The sequence below is a fragment of the Buteo buteo genome, chromosome Z (genome assembly GCF_964188355.1).
Source record: "Buteo buteo chromosome Z, bButBut1.hap1.1, whole genome shotgun sequence".
Taxonomy (NCBI): Eukaryota; Metazoa; Chordata; class Aves; order Accipitriformes; family Accipitridae; genus Buteo; species Buteo buteo.
Genome location: NC_134204.1, coordinates 54574202 through 54595132, shown reverse-complemented (window position 1 = coordinate 54595132; position 20931 = coordinate 54574202). Strand labels below are relative to the sequence as shown.

At 44.2% G+C, this 20931-nt stretch overlaps 1 protein-coding gene across 3 annotated transcripts in view; it reads left to right on the top strand.

Moving 5' to 3' along the window:
• Window positions 1–10453, top strand: part of SLC44A1 (solute carrier family 44 member 1) — a 70801-nt gene extending 60348 nt beyond the window's left edge. The window contains exons 15-16 of one of the 3 annotated variants that reach the window (XM_075021839.1): window positions 1367–1447; window positions 8903–10453. In XM_075021839.1, the coding sequence (XP_074877940.1) occupies window positions 1367–1447; window positions 8903–8938 (117 nt within the window). In that variant the 3' untranslated portion in view covers window positions 8939–10453. The other 2 variants (XM_075021840.1, XM_075021838.1) reach the window with 2 other exon arrangements.
• Window positions 10454–20931: the final 10478 nt, after the last annotated feature.

Sequence of the window (20931 nt, the reverse complement as noted above, 5' to 3'; positions counted from 1 at the left end):
TTGGCGTCACTGGTATTGGCTTCTATTTGCTGGCTGTTAGATGAGCAGTCATCTTGCAGAATCATACTCTTGGGTATCATTTCTTGAAAATGATAACGGTGCAGAATGGAAAGGAGCAAAACAAGGGGTAACAGCTTGGGTTTTGTACTTTCCTAAGAGGGACCTCTTCTGCGATGGGAAAGAGAAAAAATATCAGAGTATTCTACCATGCACACAGATAGTGACTACACTGGAATTTTTCTTCTTTCGGAAAGGCAGCCACCAGAATTTGACTCTCAGTCTGTCATGCACAGAAACAACAGGTTTTATGTTCTGTCCCGGAGCCTAGATGCTATGTCAAGGCCCTTTGCACAATTCAGTTCTTATTTGCTTGTTCCATCTTATTCCCTGTTCACTGTAGCTAGAGACCAAGATGTAAAAGTTCTGATGCTCAGGCCCTCCAGTTTGTTGTCGAGTAGGTAATTTTCTTGACAATGTTTTTAAGTGGGTAGAATATGTCCCTGTAAAATGTACCCCCATGTGTAGGCTAGAGGAAGACCTCATGACTTCTTAGTAGAACTTTTTTTTTTATTACTTGTTGGAAAACCATGCCAAGAACTTAACGTTAAATTTTTCATAAAACATTACAGAATCTAGAGTATATAATAAATAAAACGGTAGCCGATGGGTTGTTTTTTAGCACAGAATAAGAATAAAATGCAGCATGCTGTCTCAGAAAACAGCACAGACAAATCGTAAAAGCATTGTGGGTTTCTTTAGTCAGCAGTCAGTATCACAAAACACCAGCAGGTCAAGTTTACTGAAACTTGCTACAGAATGCTTGCCTTTAAGAGAAAAAAATTACATAAAATTGAATTAGCACCTTTGCTAATCTTTGTGAACAGATGACTGTGATCCAGTGAAAAATTTAAGAATTTTAATTGAGGTAAGTTAGAGAAATCAACAAGACCTTGCAAGTAATTATCTCCAAGTGCCTCTGTTTGATGGAGTTCTAATATCACACATAGTTCACAGGATAGGACATAGTAACTGGGATCTCTGAGGTTTGGTTTTGTTTGGTTTGGGGTTTTTTGACAACCACCCTTCTACCTTCCTTCCCCATAAAGGAGGGCATTGTGTGGTAAATGGAAAAGTTGTAACAGCACATGAGGCAAATACCTGTCTGTCTTCCAGAACTAAATGAGGGAGACCCTTGTGGCTATTTGGCAGGCTTTTTTGATACCTTGTGGACAAGTCTGAGCAAGAGAAGTGGGAGGAGCAAGTTGTATTGACATTTTGAGCAGTTACATCTTGAAGTTTTGTCTTGAGATTTGATGTTTAGAGTCTGCCCTAAGAAAGCACTTTTCACTTCATTACTGTTTTTCAGGAGTTTGTGGAGAATAGTAGGAAATCTATGAAAGAAGCTGTCCGGGGAGGTGGAGCTGAGGGCAGAGAGCTAAAACCAATGGTAGGTGCAGATGAGGAGGTGGCGATCCTCCAAGAGTTTCACTTTTACTTCTTCTCCCTCTTTGTCTTTACTGACTGCACTTCTTCAGGAGAAGTTTTTGTTCTCTGTATCACTCAAGATGTTCTGCTTTTTCTGTTTGTGAGCTTGCCTATCACCTGGATGGCAGAGTTTTTGTCACAGCTGAGACCATCTCCTGTAAAAGTAAGATGAAAGGAACTGTGTCATATGAAACAAATGCAGTATCATTTCATTAGGATTAGTAGTGCATGCTTAGTGGTATACACAGACAGCCCCAATTGCCGAGTACTCTTAAAATAAGATGGCTGAAACCAGGACAATGGCTCTGGAATTCATTGGGCTGTTCTGGCTTTAATCCTCTTTTCAGCCCTGAGCTGAACAATTTTTGTTCATCTTGGGTTCACTGTAAAAGCCTGAAGAACACTACTGAGCGCATCCATTGTTGCAAAGTAGGACCAGGCATTTAAAGGTCTTAACAAATTATTTTATACAGTGCCAAGGAACTGGATACAGTGATTCCTTTCAACCTGCTCAAATGACATTTCTCCCAGTTGTTTGTTTTTATTGCCAACTACTTATGTTGCTTGTCTCTTGTGTGCTCTTTCCATCTCACACTGTCAGATACACAGACAGTGAACAATGCATCATTTATGCTTCTGCAGCCTGTTTTACTTATGGTGTGCCTGTTAGGAAGGCATTGCATGTCTGAGTAGCCTGGAATAAGGAACAGCTATACATGGTACAGATAACAGATAGGAGGATAAGTTTGGAAGGTGGAGAACTGAGAGCATATGATGGAGAGCCAGGCTGGGCAAGGTATGACTTGTCATCGTGCGATATGACTTTGTGAAATAAAATATTTTTCCATCATTACTTTCTCAGAGTATTTGGGGCCTGACTCAGTTCCTTACCATGGGGACAATTTTTTAACTTAATGGAATCTAAATAAGTGTACGCTAACGGTAGAATTTTTTTTTTCAATGATGTATGTGAAGCCATGTTGCATGAGTACTTTTTGACCAAGCTGGAATGGGTTCCTGATGTAGAGTGGATAGATGTGTAGCTTTGCGTGGTTTGCTATTTCATTATAGCATACTAGTTTCTAGATTTGCTTATGCCTAAATGCTGCTGTGTTTATCTAAAAAAACCTAATTCTATGCTCATTTACTGTTTTCTTCTGGGAGTAATTCTAGCTGTTCAAACAGACACTGATGGGATTTTCAGAGTGGTCTAAACACTGTAGATGTAAAGCTGCTATTACAATGATTGAGAATTGGGTCTGCAAACCCTCTAGTCACATGCACAAAAAATCTCAGTCCAAATTTTTATATTAACCTCTAATTCAAACAACTGGTTTACCTTAAGTGGTTTTCCGCTTATGCTCTTGTCAGTGCTAGCACAGACTGCTACTTATACTTCTGTACTTGACTGTGTAAAGCTTGGAAGCTAAAACCTTTACTGACCCCATCTTGTAAAAGGGTAAAGCAAGTACTTGCAAGTCAAGGGTAGTCTTGCTCTTTTAGGAACTTGACTCTAGGTGCTTGAGCCTGGCACTGGCTGAAAGTCCTCTTGGGACTGCTGGAGAAGATGCTGAGCACTTGGGGCTCAGCCTGAGTGTCACCTGCTGAATTACTCCCAGTTCTGCTGCTCCTGTGATTGTCTTGTTTGGAACTGATTTGACCTTGTTTTCTCAAGTGGTCTTCCGTTTTGGGGCGTTCAGCTCCAGTTGAATAGATTCTGAAATAACTAGGATCTCACTTCCTGACAAGGATGTGACACAGCAGTTACCTCCATGAAATTTCTGATACCTTTCCCCAAAGTACAGATAAAGGCCTGCGTTACATCTGGAATAGGATCATTCATAAGTCTATTCCGTACTAGTAGCGCCTACAGTCCCAAAATTGGGTGTCTGAAAAATAGATATTTTTTTTTTCTTCTTTTTTTGAAAATAGAGTCTATACTGGTTTACTTCAGTCTCCTTGAAATGCAGGTATTTCTTAGACATGACAATTAGTTCTAAAAGTGAAATGCCCTAAGTGCAGCTGTATTTTAAATAGGTATTAATATCAGAGATGAGGAAACATTTTGGACCTTCTGTTCTTGTATCAAGGCACAAGAAAAAAAAAAACTTTTCACACTTCTTTCTTTATGGTTTCCAGTGTCCCCTTTGACTCACTTTCTCCTTGTCCTTTGGCATTTGTCTAAGACTGTACTGTATGGCTTTGTTTTCTAGGCCTCTGGAGCAAGTTCATCTTGAAACTAGCCAGCCATATTGGAACCCATTGACATTCCAAAACAGTATATATATACATATATACACACACACATATATATATATATATAAAAATAAACAGCCAAAATCAGAGAAAAGGAACAGGGATTTAATACTTTTTTTAACAATTATTTTTGTGAAACATGTACTCTTTTCATACGGGTGGCTTTTACAAGCAGCTTTATCATTGTTCCATTTTTTAAATTATTCGTTGTGGTCATGGAAATGTTGATTCTTATCTGCTTGTTATTTTACAATCTGGAGGAGGTATCACTGTAAAGATAATCTGAAATGATGACTGCGTTTAGAGACAGATTTCCCATGACACTGCTAATCTGCTGAGAATTTTACTTGTTTAGTTTGTTTAAATTTGCATTAAATTCAGGTCAGTTTCATGTAAGGAAAACCTTCAAATCAAGAAAATTCTCAAATTTAGTTTTTCAAAAGGTGGTTTCAGTGAGAGTTCATTCAGTTCGAATGGATTTGTAAGCAGTCATTTTACTTTACAGCCCTGGCAGGGCACAGTTTTGTTTATCAGTATCAGATACCACAATAACCAACTCCTCAGGTATTCAGGTGTGTGGGAGCCCTTGCATCTCCTATTAAACAGAAACTACAAAATGGGGACAGATAATTTTTATATGCAATTAACTTCCTGGTTTACCCTATTTATCCCTCACATCCGTTGCCCTCTATCCTCCCATTGAGTTCAGTAGCTTCCTTCACACTTCAGCAGCGCTCCTTCGAAGGGTATGGATTCTCCATATGAGCAACTGAAATAACAGATTGTTAAAGCTCAGTCTTAGCCATACTCATGATTAATTCATGACTAAATACAACGATGCTGAGGATGGGAAGAGAAATGAACTGTACTACTGTACAAAAAAGTACTGTATGCTTCATTTCATTTAATGCCAGAGAGCTCTGGGAGGTGGAAGGGACCATTCCTTGCCTGTCGTTTCATCTATATTTGTATGTACTGTAGCGGGTGGCTAAAAAAGGAAAGGGCAGAGAAACATTTCTTTGGAAGTGTAACTGCCAGGATAGTTACCTAAAGTTATCAAATAATTACAAGAGAACGTGCTCTTTTCTTCTTGTTGTTCTTCTTCTTGTTATTATATACTTACATTTCTTTTCAGTCTGGAAGCTCACCAGATATGAATGCTAATATTCAATTGTTCAGCATATTGTAATGGTAAATGCTTAAAAGTGTATTTGCTAAGAATTCATGATCTGTCTATGCTATATACTCCTTTTGTTACAATTTTTTTAAGAAAACTATTTTTGTTAATGTAAAGTTAATATTTCAGAGCAGAATTTTTAAACTTATTGCACTAAATAGAAGCTCTGTACAAATAAATAATGCCTCAATGGTTCAATCACTCCATTCAAGAAAATCTTTTGAAAGAGAAAAGCCCTTCTACAGAAGCTTTGTGATGGAGTGGAGGTATGTCTAGGTAGAGACATGCACAAGTTGTGTTATCAAGGTTTAATAAGTAAGCAGTTATCCGTGCTTCCTTTCAGAAAATCAGACTTTTAAATTGCTGGCGAAGGTTAAAAAAAAAATATGTAGTATCATGTAGCTAACCAGTGCTCTTACCTTTTGGCAATAGTGAAATATTTCACTTCTGCTTCCAGAAGTCATTTGATAACTTAAATTTGTTTAGTTTTCTTTCAGTAAGCCAATTAAAAGGATTTACTCTTTTCATATCACAGAACCCGAACTATATGAAAGGTATGAAAATAAAAATACATTTAGTAATGATGGCTGCTGGGGAGGCAGGGAGTCAGAATTATCCAATCCTGAAAGCACTTTGACGCTCATTTAATGAACCATATCAGTAGCTCCACTGACATCAGGAGGGCTGTCTAAGTATGGAAGTTGTTAAGTTACACATCCATTTAAGTGCTAACTGGACTAGAGCTTCAACCTAGGGGATTCAGACTGGAGCACTGGTGAGGCCTCAGTGCAGGTTAGAGGTCAGACTGTGTAGAATAAGCATTGGAGCAGCCTTAAGTTCATGGAGAGGAGGCATTCCTGCTGTACCAGTGTCTCAAGACAGCAGTGGCACTGAACACTGATATTTGTGGAGATAAGTGGGGTTTAGCAACAGAAATTTAAAAACTAGTTTAGATGAATCCTGGAAACTGGATTCCAAAGCTAAGAGACTTACCGCATACCCAGTTGCTTCCAGAGAAACTAATTTCCACCTTGTTTGGAAGTTATTGGAGGTGTTTTGATTGAAGCCTTGGGTTCTGCTCATTTTGACAACAAATTTCTGCCATGACCAGTTCCACAAGTTTGTGTTCTCTGCTCACTGGAAGTCCTGGGTGGGGGCTTTTCTCTGTAATTGCAACTAGGACCGCAGTTGGAAACAAATTTTGTATTTTTATATGACTTGACTGTGCACCATTTTTATAGCAGTTTATCCTGTTTTAAAAATAAATTTGTTTTATTTACATGGTGTTTAAGAGATACAGGCAACACTTTTCTATGCGTAGTTGTAATGTTTAAGTAACAAATCTATATCATTACAAAGTTCTTAATAAAATTGTGTGCACCATTCTTGAGTGTATATCTGGCATGCACAGCTTTTCAGTCATGCCAAAAAGGCATTCCATCAACATGCAGGCTTTCCAGTGGCCCTTTAAAGCTTTTGAATGTCCTTTGAAGTTCATTTGCAACCAAACTGCGAGCTGCCCTCTTCCAGCTCTGTCTTGTGTAAGGAGATAAGCAGAAGACTGACGTCTGAAGAGACAACCTTTCAGGACAAACTTAGACTCTGCTTTCCTTCCCTAGTGGGGATAGTGGAGTGGGAGAACATTTGACATGTAAATCCGTAGTTGGCAGTAGTGGTGCTGGGGTCTGCCAGTTGTGATGGATTAAGCACTTTCTTTGCCAGCTGGTTATTAAAACCAGTATATGGACTGCTTTGTGGGAAGCAGTCTAGACTAACTAGAGAGTGATGCTGCACTGGGAGTAACACTGCAGGAGCAGCAAATGAGACAGCTGAGACAGAGAAATCATCTCCTTGCAAAGTCCACTGAAACAAGTAGTGCTTGAGGACTGGAGATTCAGGCTGGACAATTTGGGTTTCAAAACAAAGTTAATGGGATTACTGGTTCCCAGCATTTGGTTTCTGCAGACCATCTGCATCATAGCCTCTGATCAGCTAGGTTTCAAAGGAAAAAAGGCATGCCATTCTTTAAATTGCTTAATTTTTTTCCACATTATTTTACTCTCTATTTGGCAGTTGAGCAGCAGTGTGTTGCCTTCTTTGCTTCTTCCAGCCCTAGAGATATTTTTTTTGTCCCTTTACCGCTCATTTCTGTATTGCTCTTTCAGCAAAGGAGTGCCAAGTGGCAGAGAGTCAGCTCCCCTTTGTCCCACTGATGTTAGCACATGCCTTCTCAGTTTCCGGAGGCAATGTTTCAGGATATCACCTGGACTGAATGGGAGGGGGAGTTGAGTGCTGAGCTGAAGTTCTGAGGTGGTTATTTTTGTATGATATCACTCCATCACTGTGCTTGCTGTGGTTAGGAGTGCAGCCCATCACTTCTACAGTTTCAGTGCTGCTCCACAGCTAGACTAAACATATGGTATGGCCATCTTAGAATTGCATCTTCAGCCTTCCAGTAGCTTGTGTTCACACTCCCAGCTGCCAAAACCAGGATGGGGTTTTACGTGTGGCCTTAGCTTCGCATGGTAACCCAAGGACTTTCTGCATTAGGAAAGCATGTCATAGAAGGGAGAACTTAAAGTCAAAAACCCAGTTACACGTTGTGGTAGGTTGATGCTGGCTGGCAGGTAAGCCCTTCCTCTGTTGCGTGCTCAGTAGCTCCAGCAGGATGGGAGAGAGCATTGGAAGGACAAAAGTGTTGAGATAAAAGACAGTTCATTAAGTAAAGAAAAAAGAGAAACCCAAGTGATGCAAAGGCAATCACTCACCACCTCCCACCAGCAGACAAATGCCCAGCCAATCTCAAGCAATGGCTACTTTCAAACTACACACACATGCCAGTTTTATTGCTGAGTATGACATTATATGGTATAGAATATTTCTTCAGTCTGTTCAGGTCAGCTGTCCTGGCTGTGTGCCCTCCCACCCTCTTGCCCAACCCCAGTCTACTCTGCTGGGGTGGCAGAGTGAGAAACAGAGAAGGCCTTGACCCTGTGCAAGCACTGCTCAGCAACAGGTAAAACATTGTTGTGTTATCAACTCTGTTTTGGTCGCAAATCTAAAACACAGCATCATGCAGGCTGCTGTGAAGAAAATTAACTCCATCCCAGCCTAACCCAGTACAAAGGTCCACTTACCCAAGAGTGAATCCAAGACTTGCTCCCTGCATTTCTGTACAGCACCTTCTCAGGGTGGTTACTTCTTTCTGAAAGGGCTTTTTTCACAGCAGGCAATTAGCCTGCTCCACAGTGCTCCCTTTCATGGAGGGAGCAGGGGATGCTAGCTCTTACTCTTTCAGCACAAAATGGGGATATAAAGCAAAAATGAGCCCTTTCTGTATCAGTGTTCTGGCAATTGAGCAGCCAGTGTTGGAGACAACATACTTAATGTGCCCTCAGGGCATGCACTTTAGTGGTTTGCTCTGAGTGGTTATGATGTATTCTATGAATGTATGTTATAGAGTCAGAATAAAATGCATGTAGCAGACATATACGTATCATCACCATCCAGTGATCATTTGGTTCCGAGTGCATATTACACGCTGTATTGAGCATGGCACAGTCATTTTAAGAAACACTTTTAAGATCTAAAAGTAGATACCTAACAGCATCCCTGTTTTTTAAATCATGGCTTTGCCTGTGCAGATACTGTTTACTAAATCTAAACATCACTAGTCCATTGTTTCTTGAACAGCTTGTGTGTCACATTATCACCACAGAAATCCTATTTCATCTTTGTGGAAAAAAAACCCCTGCATTTCCCAAAACTTAACAGACTTATTTGAAGCATTTCTTGCACTCAGCTTGTTTGTTCGGATGATGGAAGTTTACTCTAAATATTTCATTTTTAAATACTCTTTCAACTATTTCATCTCTGCTGTTATTTCCATCACATAACAAGAGATTATGGAGACTAGTAAATTTGTATTTCTTGTGTTCTGTAGCAAATACTGTTCTCAAGGTATTTTTTTTCTTTTATATTTAGAGAGGTGAGAGAAGAGATGGAACTTCTCTCTTGTGATGCAAGTCATGTATAAAAGGCAGAATTTCTGGTCTGGGATGGAGCTGTGATGTGTCTTGCAGTGTTTGCAAGCTGATGCAATCAAGCCAAAGCTCTTCAGAGACATTAGGATTATGAAAATATTTCTAGGGACAATAGGTAGCATGAATCCATCTAAATTTACCCATTTGGAGGCTAAACTATGGCATTCATTTGACGGAGATCTGTTAAAAGAGAACCAGCAAACACCATCAGATTCTATTCCCCTGTCTCACTGAGGTCAAGTCATCATATGTGAATATGATGAGCAGAATTTGGTGTTTTAAGCATTTGGTACTTTTCTACAGAAACATGGGACTCCCCTTAGAACCAAAGTTTCAAGAATTCAGAGCAAAAGTACCAGCTGACTATAGCAGAACTAGCCTAATTTCAGTAACTTTAGAGATAGCTCTGGCCTCTCTAAGTATGTAATGGAAGATGCTGGCAGCATAGGTGGCTACCATTCCTCAAGCACACCACCGCTCCCCTCTGGCTTGAGTGAAATAGGGGAAGCTAGGGAGTATTTCAGGAAGGTTTTGTGAGATTAGGAAGCGGATTACTCCTGAAACCCAGCAGAAGTTGGGCACTGACTGGAGTTCCTATGAAAGTCGTAATTTTTAACTCTCAAATAAATATTGCTTGTGCTCCAGTATTAGTATTGGTTGGGTCCCTCCCTGCTCAAACTGAAAAGGGAGAATATCTCTTACTAGAAAAACAGTGCTGCAGACAATGCGATAGCGTCTCCTAGGAGAGTGAGGGAGGAGGAAACAGAAAGGTGGTTTAGTTTCTAATATAGGCTAGAAAGCAGCTGCCAGAAGTTAGGTGGATCCATGGAGAACAGGATTTCACAGGTAGAAAATCTGCAGGATCTTCACAGTAGTTAAGAAAATTCACATTCCAATTCACAGACATCTCACAGCAACATCCCCTGTGCCCTGCTTTTATTTTGCTCTGGAGCTCTTCTGAGCAAGAAAGAAGGTGGAATCCTATACCTATAGAAAGGAATTATTTCTATACGGTGGATTGTGTTGCTGATTATAGCAATTACCCCAAGGAAAAAGGAGAATCTTCTGAACAGATTTTAAAGATTTGACAGTACTTGCATTGTCATAGTCCATCAAAGCTTCATCTGGAAACAGATTTTTCATCTTCTTTCACTCATACTTCTAACAGGGCAATCAAACCCCTGGACTGGCTTAGTGATTTACATTGAATCAAGATCAACTAAAAAGTGCTCCTTTTTCCAGTGGAATGCCACCTCCTTTTGGAATGGGAAAAGTAAATGTGACACTGTTTATTGTTGTCTTGAGAACTTGAAATGTTTTATACTGCAAGCTGTGAATGCAGGAAGAGAAGGGAAATTAACAGTGCTGATCTAATCTTAGATTTTCTGTGTAAACTGACATTGTGCCAGGATACTGATGCAAAACTGTATTTTAGTCTAAGAAATGTATAGTTTTTTTAATGTATCAAAATAAAGTTTTTCTTTTTAAGTAAGAAAAACTTGTTTGTCTTCCTTGTGGGGTGCTAAGCCCTGTTCTTCTTCTGAGGAATACTGTCTCACATCCCCAAAAGCAAGCAGAGCCCATCCAAATCTTTGCTCAAACTTTGCTTGCTCTGTGCCTGCTCTTTAGCTGAGTAGCTGCAGTAGTGCAGGGCATGCCTTCTTGGCTCTCTCACTGTCCTAGTGCCAAGAAAAGTCTTGTGATGCTAATGGTTTGCTGAGCTGGGTGGGGTGAATGGGGTTTTGTAAAGCAAAGGTGGGGTTTTTTTGCTTTCTTTCTTCTCTCTAACCTTCTGCTCTTCAGCTTCTCTCCTGGGAATAAGAAACTGCCCCTTTAACTTTATGCCAACAGTTTCACCCATCACCAGGTTCCTTGGCCTCCCTGGTATGTAAGCTACAGGGTGTGTTGAAGGGTCAGTCTCACACAGAAGAGGTTGCTAAAGTCTTCACCGTGGAAATGGAGGTCACCATCACACATGCACACAGTCCCTTGCTCATACCCGGGATGGAGGACTCTCAGGACTGCTAAGGCTATCTGGAGCAGGGTGGCTAATAACGTATGCTTTGCCTTATAGGGACAGCTTAGGGGGAATGCAGAGTAGGGAGGGATGAAGGAAATCTCATTATGTATTATGAGCTATGCAAACGGTACATCCCAGTGCAGCACCTGTTGTGGGGCCACCTCCTTGTTCTGCAAGGTCCTGTACATGCTCCCTGCTCCCACAGCAGGGTCCCTGTTCTGCAGAGCTGTTCTAACAAGATTGAATAGCTGAAGATGGATAGTGAATAGAAGCAATTAATAACAGCACCTGTGTAATCTTACTAGCAGAAGCATGTGGAGTTGCAAAGGCTCCTTCCTTTCTCCTCTCCCTCCCATGGGCAGAGCAAATTTCTGCTTTCTTTACTGCCACTTTTTTTAATATACTAATAAGCCAAGCTGAACCATGTTTTCTTGCTTGTATTACTCTTTACTGCAAACCATTTCAGCACTGCATTTGCATAAGATGGTTTGCTTTATCTGGGAACCACTGCCACTTCTGAACCAGAGGCTGCAGCTTCTGTGGCAAATCACTAAATACAGTTAGGGGGGCAAAAGGACCAGCCAGCCCATCAAGCAGGACCTCTGCACACAGGCAGGTCCCATGCTGTGGACCCAAGTGTTTTGCTGCATGTCTCAGTGTTTTGCTGTTCCTCCGAAGGTATGTTCCCTTGGCTTGTAGAGTCTTTTTCATGGTTTATTAAGGGTGAAGCTGCTTGGCTAGATGGGTTTAGTTGCATGGAGCAAAAGAGTCTCCAGAGATGCCCTTCTTCATCAGCAGAAGTGTTAGGGGCAGGAGGCACGTCACATAGAGGTTATGAAAACCCTGTTTGGCTTCCACTGGGTTTTGGCTGTGTCAGAACTGCAGAACAGAAGCTCTTTGACTCTCCTCACCGTCTCCAGCAGTAAGGGACTGAAGGGCTGTCTGGGGAGAGCAACGCTGAGTCCCATAGCCCTGAAACAAAAGTTTGGTGGCTTCCAGGAAAAAAAAAAGTGAAGGGGCTAAAGGTGGGCTGGGGATGGCTAGTGAGAGAAGCACTTGCAGGGAGAACAGAATGGGACATGGGGCTTGAAGTGAAAAGAAAACCTGAGGACACTGGGATGGAGTGGGCAAGAAAACCCAGGAAGCTATTAGCAGGCGGGAAAGCAGGGACATGGAGACAGAGGACTGGAGCTGCAAAAGCAGGATTTGTCCTTCAGCCACACAGTGGTTCCCACGGCCAAGACACGCTGCTACAGTGATCATGTACCTCTGAACACTAGCCTCAGGACCTGCTCACTGGCATCTGTAATTGCAGAACAGCACGGGCAGACACCTCCTCATATCCCTGCTCCCTGAGTCGTCCTGCTCTCCCACCACAACTGAAGGACCAGTCTCCTTGCTTGCAGGACAGCACAGCTCCTTGGCTGCTGAAGGAGCTCTCCTGCCTCGCGTGAAGGATGGAGCCCTCTGTGTGCAACTCTTAGCATGCAGCAAACTGGCTTCTTCTCTGAGCCAGTGAGACCAGATCTTGCACTGCTGAAGTTTGGCACGGCTCCTTCCTCCCACCGGGGGCCACTGAGGAACTGACCCAGTTTTAGTCGCTGGTATTTAGATGTTTAATGAAGATTAGCTAGTGCCCAGGGAGAGATTATTTAGAATTTCTAATTACTATTTAAATTATGAATGCGTGAAATGGATGGAGCTTGCACTCCCCCACACAGAGCACCTAAAAAAGCTGTTTTTCTGACACCTACTGCCATAATCTCCATCTAATGCTCAGTCCTTGTTTACCTTAGATACACTAAAAATAAAGTGGAAGAAAATCCAGGGCCATTGCAGATTTTCTGAGACCCTTGCTAGAGCAGTCAAAACTAGAAATAAAGCCTATGACAGAAGCTACTGAATTGTTTTATCTAGCTACCTCAGCTGACAGTAATCAAGTGGGAGACAAATAAATGGGTGAGCAGGTATTTCACACCACAATACTTTGAAGAAGAAATCACAGGCCTGAACCCTGTGCCCTGCCAAAAAAAAAAAAAAAAGTCTGCCACAGTCTCAGAAATAGTGATAAGATGTCCCTTGATTTTAATTACTTTTCTGACAGCTCTTAGCTGTATTCTAGTTTTAAATATTAAGTCCTGGAGGAATGCAGACCTTGGGCAAAAAACATTCAGTAGGCATTGGCAATGTCAGACAGAGGCAGGGTGGTCTGGCCACCTCGCCTGATTGTAGGGCCCACCACATCCCCCCAGCTTTGCTCCTGGGGCTTCCAGGTATGAGAGGGATGGTTCAAAGATGTGGACACCCGCCTGGGGCCAACACACTGCTGCTCCACCGCAGACCTCCCCTGTAGCCTGGGGCTCATCACTTGCTGTCTTTGTGTCTCCCTTTCCCAGCTGATGCTGATGCCGTGAAGGTGAGTACATTAATAAAGATCAGTAGGCACTCAGATACTGCAAGAGGAGGTACAAATGAAACAGGGGCAGGTAAGGCTATGTGGGAAGTTGGGATATAAAAATGCCTCTCTGCAGCTGGACAAGGCAGTGAATTGGGCAGAAGTCGCAGGGAAATAATACAGACGTGGATACCTGAGACTCATCCCTCTTCTGATGCTTAAATATCTAAAAACTCAAAAGTCTACTAGCAAACCCCCTCCAGTCCTTTAGTGGGCCTTGGTAGCTCATTACATACATGAAGTCATCCTGACTTCCTTTCACCGTAAGTCATCTTCTGATTTGTTTCCGACACTTTTGGTTTCAGTGAAAGCGTTCCTGGCTCAGGATGCAATTCAGTATCCCATGTTTTTCTGTGTTGGGATTCATTTCCCTAACTTTTCATCAACAGAAGGATGGAGCAGCAAGAACGGTAACAATGTCAGTCCCAGGGAAGGGGGGAGGGAGGGCTCAGAAGAATATCTTGAGAGAACTCGGGGTTTTATTTTGGTTTTTAAGGCTCTGATAAGTGGAAGCAAACCATGCATAAAGCACTCTATGACAGAACTGGATTGAAACAAGATGTCTCAAATCCCAGGCCAGGAACACCACCACAAAAGTCTGCTTTCTGCAAGAAGGAAAAATTCACTTGTTAGAAGGTGCTGCTGGGTCCCTTCCAAACCTCTCCAAATTGCACTACCCCTAATGGCAACAGCAAAACTTGACTTTAATACCTAAGGTTGGAACATTGCTAAAGACAGGAAAGGGATTTCAAAGTGAGAGTTTGCTGCCTGTTTCATAAGGCCTGGGAGGAGGACTGCAGAGGACTGCCTCATTCTTGTGAGCACAGAAGTCCTGCTGCCTCCAGGCAAGGAGCATCACAGCTTGCTTTTGAAAGCTCTGGTGTTGCATGCATTCATTGTGAGACAACATGAGGACAAGAAACCTCAGAAGGGCCTGTATTGCATAACAGCAGGAGACCAGCCTGCCAGAAGAGCATCTAAGTTTCATGATGTTTATGATGAAGAGGAAGCTTAAGAGCTTTATCAAAATAGAATTTGCTCCCCCAAAAACCCAGCACAAGAGTGCGCAGGTCTGAATTTCCCAGAAGATGTACAGCTTGAAAAGCTATTAAGCTTCAGAAAGAAAGAATAAGGAAGGAAATCTTGAATGAAGAAGGTAGGAGAACTGTACACAAACACGACATTTATGTTCATATCATTGCATTCATGGGCCAGGGCCCTCAACATTCCTGTAATCATAATCTGGATTTACTTCAAGAACAGCACATAACAGGACAAGTAAAAAGTGCTCATCGAGTTTTTGAGCCATGGGGGCAGGGCAACTGTTGCTCAAAGCAAGCTGAACATTTGATATGTGGCCACAAACTGTGCTTGGGCTCCAGAAGGGCCCCAGCCATGACACAGTGAAGAAAGTAGGAGGAAGGATGTCAGCCGGGGTAAGTCCCAGCAATGGCAAAGCCTTGCTTAGTGTCCAGGCTGCAGAGCACCTTGTATTTGCACCTTGTAGCTATGCCCTCCCCTGTTGAGCTCTTGCCGATGTTTTCCAGCTAACCCTTCTGGAGGGATCAGGCTAGAAAGACTAGTAACTAGGGAAAAGGCAATGGAAAAGCCAATAAATGGAAAAGGCAATAAGCAGTAAATGACATGCCAGAATATGGAGACCCTCCTCAGGAGTGGGCTGCAGGAAATCTCAGAGGCGATCGAAGAGCTTTACCTGTGCCTTGCTTATTGGAGGGATGGCAGCAGTCCGTTTCTTTGCAGGGTGTGTATTTGTGCTTGCCTCCACCCATTATAGCTACCCTGGATGAACACAACTGCTGCTGCTGGCAATTAAAAAGAACTAGGTCGTCTTTGGCTAGAATTAAGCATTTGCATGGAGGTGTCTGGGGAAACTGTATGAAGACAGATGAACCATTACAGTCTGAGGATCACTGGATTTGCAGCAGACGGAGCTTCTGGAGAGACCTTTGCTTGAGTGTCTTACTTTTGTAAGGCGGCAAAGCTGTCCTTGCTGCCTGTTCTGATAGAGAAACTGTTAAGAAGGTCTGGTAGGAAAGGATGCACCACTGCAAGCCAGGAAACACAGCATCTTGCTGTGATAGTGGTAACACAGCAGGCAAGCGGTACTGAGCATGTCACATATATGCAGATATACCTATGGTGTGTTTGTACAGGTTACCTAGCGGAAACTGAAGAAGTAGTCTACTTCTTGGAAAAAAACAAGCTGCTCCTGAGCCAAAGGGTTAATTTTTTTTGTATTAAAAAAGCCTAGACAAATACAAAATTTGTGTTTTCACTCTTCCAGATGAGTCCTGCCAAATTGCTCAGCTTAAGGGCACAGCTTAGCACAAGGCACAGGCAGCATCATGAGCCTAAACAGCAACAGCTTCATCTGCTATTCTATTCCTTCCTTTGCAGTCACAATAATGAAATCCAGGGGGAATTAGAAGTATTCTGACTGCAGAGCCCATCCGCCAACCATTGTAATTTGGCCATGAAATACAGAACCGTAGACTAGCAAGCACAATTAGCTAATAAGATTGGTGCTTCATCATAACCCCATTTTGAATGGGCTGCTGATAGAGTAGTTTTGACACCAAAATAGCATCACAGGAGCTGCATATTCCCTGAAACTCATAGTGTGTTCAATTAAGCAACACTACAAAGAAGCCAGCAAGTGATTTTCATCACGGGCTGTCACCGGGAGGAATTTCTCTGCTGAATGCTGTGCTCAGACCTGTGCTGACGAGCAAATTTTCTGTGTCATACCCTTCCCCCAAGCACAGCCAGGAGTGCATGGTTACAAATGCTCGCTGGGAAGGTTTTAGGCTGTCCACAGCTCCCCCTCACGGACCTCAGCTGGCAGAGGTGGTGCGGCAGCCCAGCTGCATGCTTGGCTCTGCAATATCCTCCATAAATAAATCCATTCGGTTCAACTCGGCATGCGTTGAGCCGTATTTATTCCTCCGGGGCATGATAGGCCTGCTCTTTCCCCTGTGCATGAAGATCAGGAAACCAAACCAGCCGTGCTCATCTCACTGCAGGCTATTTCAGTGAGGTCCTAGAAAATGGAGTTTGTTGGGGCTGCTGGATCTCACTGGCAGCTCAGAGCTCATTAAGGAATCTAATTTAATACGCCAGCAATGTGCAACTTCTTCCCACAGTGTGAGTGGATGCATGGCGCTCCCTGGGTTTGGAAGCCCCCCAGCAATGGTGCTTCTGCTATCCCAACTGGAGAGTGAGTGCAGGTCTCTGAACGGAAAGTGCAACATTTTTTTTCACCTCTAATTTCTCCTGTAAGAGTAAACTGCTCCCTTGTATATCTGTTCTAGGCCTCTAACAAACCAGCAAAGGGCAGTTTGTCTCCTGAGAGCCCAGGGCATGAAATCTTTCACCTCGAAAATAATCCTGGTGCAATGAAGTCTCCAATCTTCGAAGACACCTCCTGGACCAGCCCCAGTTCAGGACAGCCCTGTTCCGAGATGAACTGTGGCGCTGCAGCTGGGCAGCGTGGCTTCAAACGACCCTTCCTGCGACCTCTTATCTCCATGCCCCCTCTGCCTTCTGAGCCTGCCCCGAGGGTGGTCTCCCTGCTGTGCAGTTTGCTATGCTCTTAGCCAAAGGACTATTGCCAGCTCAATGACCTTCTGACAGATGTTAATGGTGTGTCCCCCCACCTCCCTCCCCCTCCAACTGGGGGTTGACTTGTGTGAGCGTTTGCCCGCCTCCAGCCTGTGGTCCAAGGACCCGGTGTGATTTCCATGCTGGACGCAGCCAGCCTATGAGTGCCATGACGAACGTGAAGAGATAAGAAGCTCGCCTCTTGACTGGCCCAGCCCAGAGTCAGGAGATGGTGCACAAGGCAGTGGCGTTGCCAGTAACTGATCTCCCCCGGCTCCCATCCTTGCTTCCCCCAGCTAGCTTATCAGAGTGTGACCCAATGCAATGCACCAGAGGTTATTGCTCTCCAAAAGGTAGCAGGAAATTAGCCTTGGGGGCAAAGGTGATCTGCTCCTTTTGTATTTCAGTCAACGTAAATGCAGGACGGGGTCAGAACACCCATTTCACGCTCCTCAGCTTCTTGTGCTTAAGGAGAGTTACAGCTCATCGCGCCCAACCATACTGTTTTTTTGCTGCTGCCAGTCTTCTTTTGCTGTGCAGCCAGACTTCCCTGCAAGATACGGGAATTTAAGGAGTCAGATCCATCATCCATTGCTGGTCTCCTAAGGGGGCACACAAACATATGCAACACTGCCTTCACAGAGGTGCAGAAATGTAACTTTTAACCCTTTTATAATTTTATTCTTGTCCTTCCAGCTCACATCCCCTGCACCACCATTTTTTACCTCGCCTCAATCACTGCAGTCCTCTTTTTTTCTTTTCTTTGGACAGGAGATCTTTGCGCCACACGTAAAATTTAGTCTGTGCTCCTGCTGTCCATATGCTCAGCTGCTTTCCTTCTCCCCGTCTGCCTTAGATACCTTCTCTTCTCCCACACTCTCACCCAAGCACTGCCCCTGTTGTGCCTCCCTATGATTCTCTGCTGTCCTCAGTGATTTTCCCAGATCAAGCCCTTGGCCCCAGCCTTGAACACCACATGTGATCCCCACTTCTCCCCCACCCAAACCTTCCCTCCATGACACCTCTCTGCTCTTCCAGCTCAGACCTGAGGTGTCACACAGCCATGGCTGCTCACTCTAACTCTTGCTCCTGCAATCTGAGACAATGTGCCTCATCTTTCCCCCACTCTCTCTGTCCTTTGTCAAGCTAGATATCTCTGTCTGTCTCAGTTTAAACATCCCTCAGGGAAAGAAAATGGATGCTGTCGCCATTCTGCAACTCTGGCTTGCCCCAATAACTTCAGTGAAGTTAGGCGGATGGACAACAGCTTCAAATCTCTGCTCTGCCTTTTACAAGATCAGCTGATGACCACGCAGTTCTGCTGCTATTTTAAGCCTTAATCTCCTTGTTCTGTAGCTAAATGCTGGCAACAGAGAACAGGGATATGTTGCTACCTCCTTGCACGTCCATGCTACAGTTCCTGCCTCTGTGTAGGTGGGCCATTGTGCAGTGCTTGGGAAACCAGGGGTCCCACTCCAATACAAAATGTTACTGTTGGAATTTCAATTGCACTTGGCTCTGCCCCGCCCTTAATTGCACTACAAGCAGAGTGGAGAATAGAAATGCACTCTGAAGTCTCACCCTATAATGATTTGAACAAGGCCGCAAAGGCCTTATGCATGGTGGTTTTCAACTTCATTCTTCAACTAGCATTTAAGTGAAAGTACTAGATGCAGGGTCCCTTAAGAGTTGGCACAGCACTCTGCGCATGGCAACGCAACCATAAATACAAGCAGCAATCTGTTTACATTTCATTCAGACACAGAGCCTAGACTCAGATGTAAACAACCCTAAAGCTTTGTTTTAGAGTGTGTTTTGCCTTGGGTCCAGTTATAAATTAAATACCATATTTTATTTGAAGTGCTCCCTTTAAGAAGACAAGAAGTTACGCACTCCACTCTGGCTCCAGTTCAGGTAACATGGGGAGTTGCATTTATGTCTGCAGGATTTCACTGCACTTTTCAACTGAAACCCGAGGGCACCCTAAAGTGACTAGTGTTTTCAGTACCTGGCTTTTTTTAATTAAAATTTCCTTCAGTTAGTGACATTAGCAGAGCATAGTGCCACGTTTTGTTACCCACCTGTCCCCCGAGAGACCAAAGCTGGCAGGTGTCAGACCCCCATTATCCTGGGCATACAGACTGACATACACGCAAGCTCGTCTAATGGCAGGTGTGTCCCTGCAGCAGTTTCATGGTGTCCTCTTCTGCACGGACCCTCAGCATCCCCTGGTGGGTGAGGGCTGTGGGGCGCAGGGCCAGACAGGTGTCTGCAACAGCAGGGACTGAGGGACCCTGGGGGCACAAGTGGGGCCAGGGAGCACAGCAATGGGTGCTGCCAATACCCAAGCTTGGGGGTGTTGTGGGGATACGGCACAAGCCCTGGGGTAATGCAGGTTGTTTCAAAGCCAGCAAAAGTGCTTGCAAATCCACATCACCCATATCTCTGCCTTGTCTTTGCTCTTCAAATCTTTTACAAAGTTCTTCAAATGTCCCCAATAACTTTGGTAAACTTGATTTGCCTGAGCAAAACTGCAGCCACTTCAGAAGAGGACACGCCCCCAGAAGGATCTGGGGCGCTATTAATTATAAATGCTTGTCAGTGATCAGTGAGCTACCTATTTGGGCAGCTGGCCAGCAAATGGCAGGCCTTTCAAGCCAGGCATATCCAAACTGCATCAGCAGCAGGCAGCTGTTTCTATGAAGAAAGACATGCACAATGTACAGATGTTTTCTCGAGGACCACAACAGCCTGCTTTCTATTTTAGGCCCCTGGCAACAGCTGCAGCCTTTTAGGGGAGCACGTTGTAGAGCTTCACTGTGGAACTTCACTGATCTGGGCAGCCATCCCACCCTGTGGAGGGAGCCAGCAGGCCACGATGGGCTCAGGATGTCTCCGACTGGTTGCAGCACAGCTCATCCTGCCCCAGAGAGCAGGCAGGCACTGTGGTGAAGGAAAACAGGTCTGCTTGGCCACAGGTTGTGAGTGAGGACTGGGTGCATCTCTTCCTTTGCTGACAAGTGCTGGTGGTGTTGGGATGGAGTTGGAGCTGGCTGTCCTTGGGAGGAAGGTGTGGGGCTGTCACCAGCTGCTCCTCCGCCTTTCAGACCATCTGCAGCTCTCAAGAGGACAGCCAGGATTGCCATCCACGCCACAGCCTCCAGCTCCATTGTGCCCAGGCTACGGTCTCTGTGTGCAAGAGCTTCCTCCTGTGCAAAGCCTTCAGACCCCACCACCTTGTTCAGCAAAACAGCAGTAACCAGTGGATAAAAACGACTGGTCATGCACCATGTTTGGAGCTACAGCATTCCTGCTAGACACTGATCACAGGCAGGTAACCCACCGCTCTCCTCTGGCCAGGCACACTGACAAAGACACAGTGCCATCAGCTGGGTGTTTGCTGCCTGGAGCTCAGACGACTTTCCTACCAGAAGGCAGGGGCTTCATATAACCACATCTTTTGTGCTCAACAAGCTCTCTGTGGCAGACAACAGTAGATGCAGAGTGTGTGCCTGCCCTAGGGGAGCAGGGCAAACTGGTCTGCATAGCAAAAACAGGATTAGGAGGCCTTGAGCCCTTTAAGAGGACAGTGGCTAATCCTCGCTATGAAGCAGCTTTAGGGAGCCTTGCATCCTCCATGGCGTGCCCCACCATCCACCAGTGCTTACCTGCTGTCTAAAGACAGGCATGGCAGCAACGGTGCCCCTGGCAGTAAAGCCTTTGCCCACAATTTGCTTTGGGAACCTCTTAAAAGGAAAGGGGACGTCCATGTAGCAAGTTGGAAAAGCAGTATTCCTTTTAATGGCCAGAGGAGTGCAGCCAACCATGCAGACCAGCAAAGTGCAGCCAGCCTTGAAAACCTCATTTTCCCAGG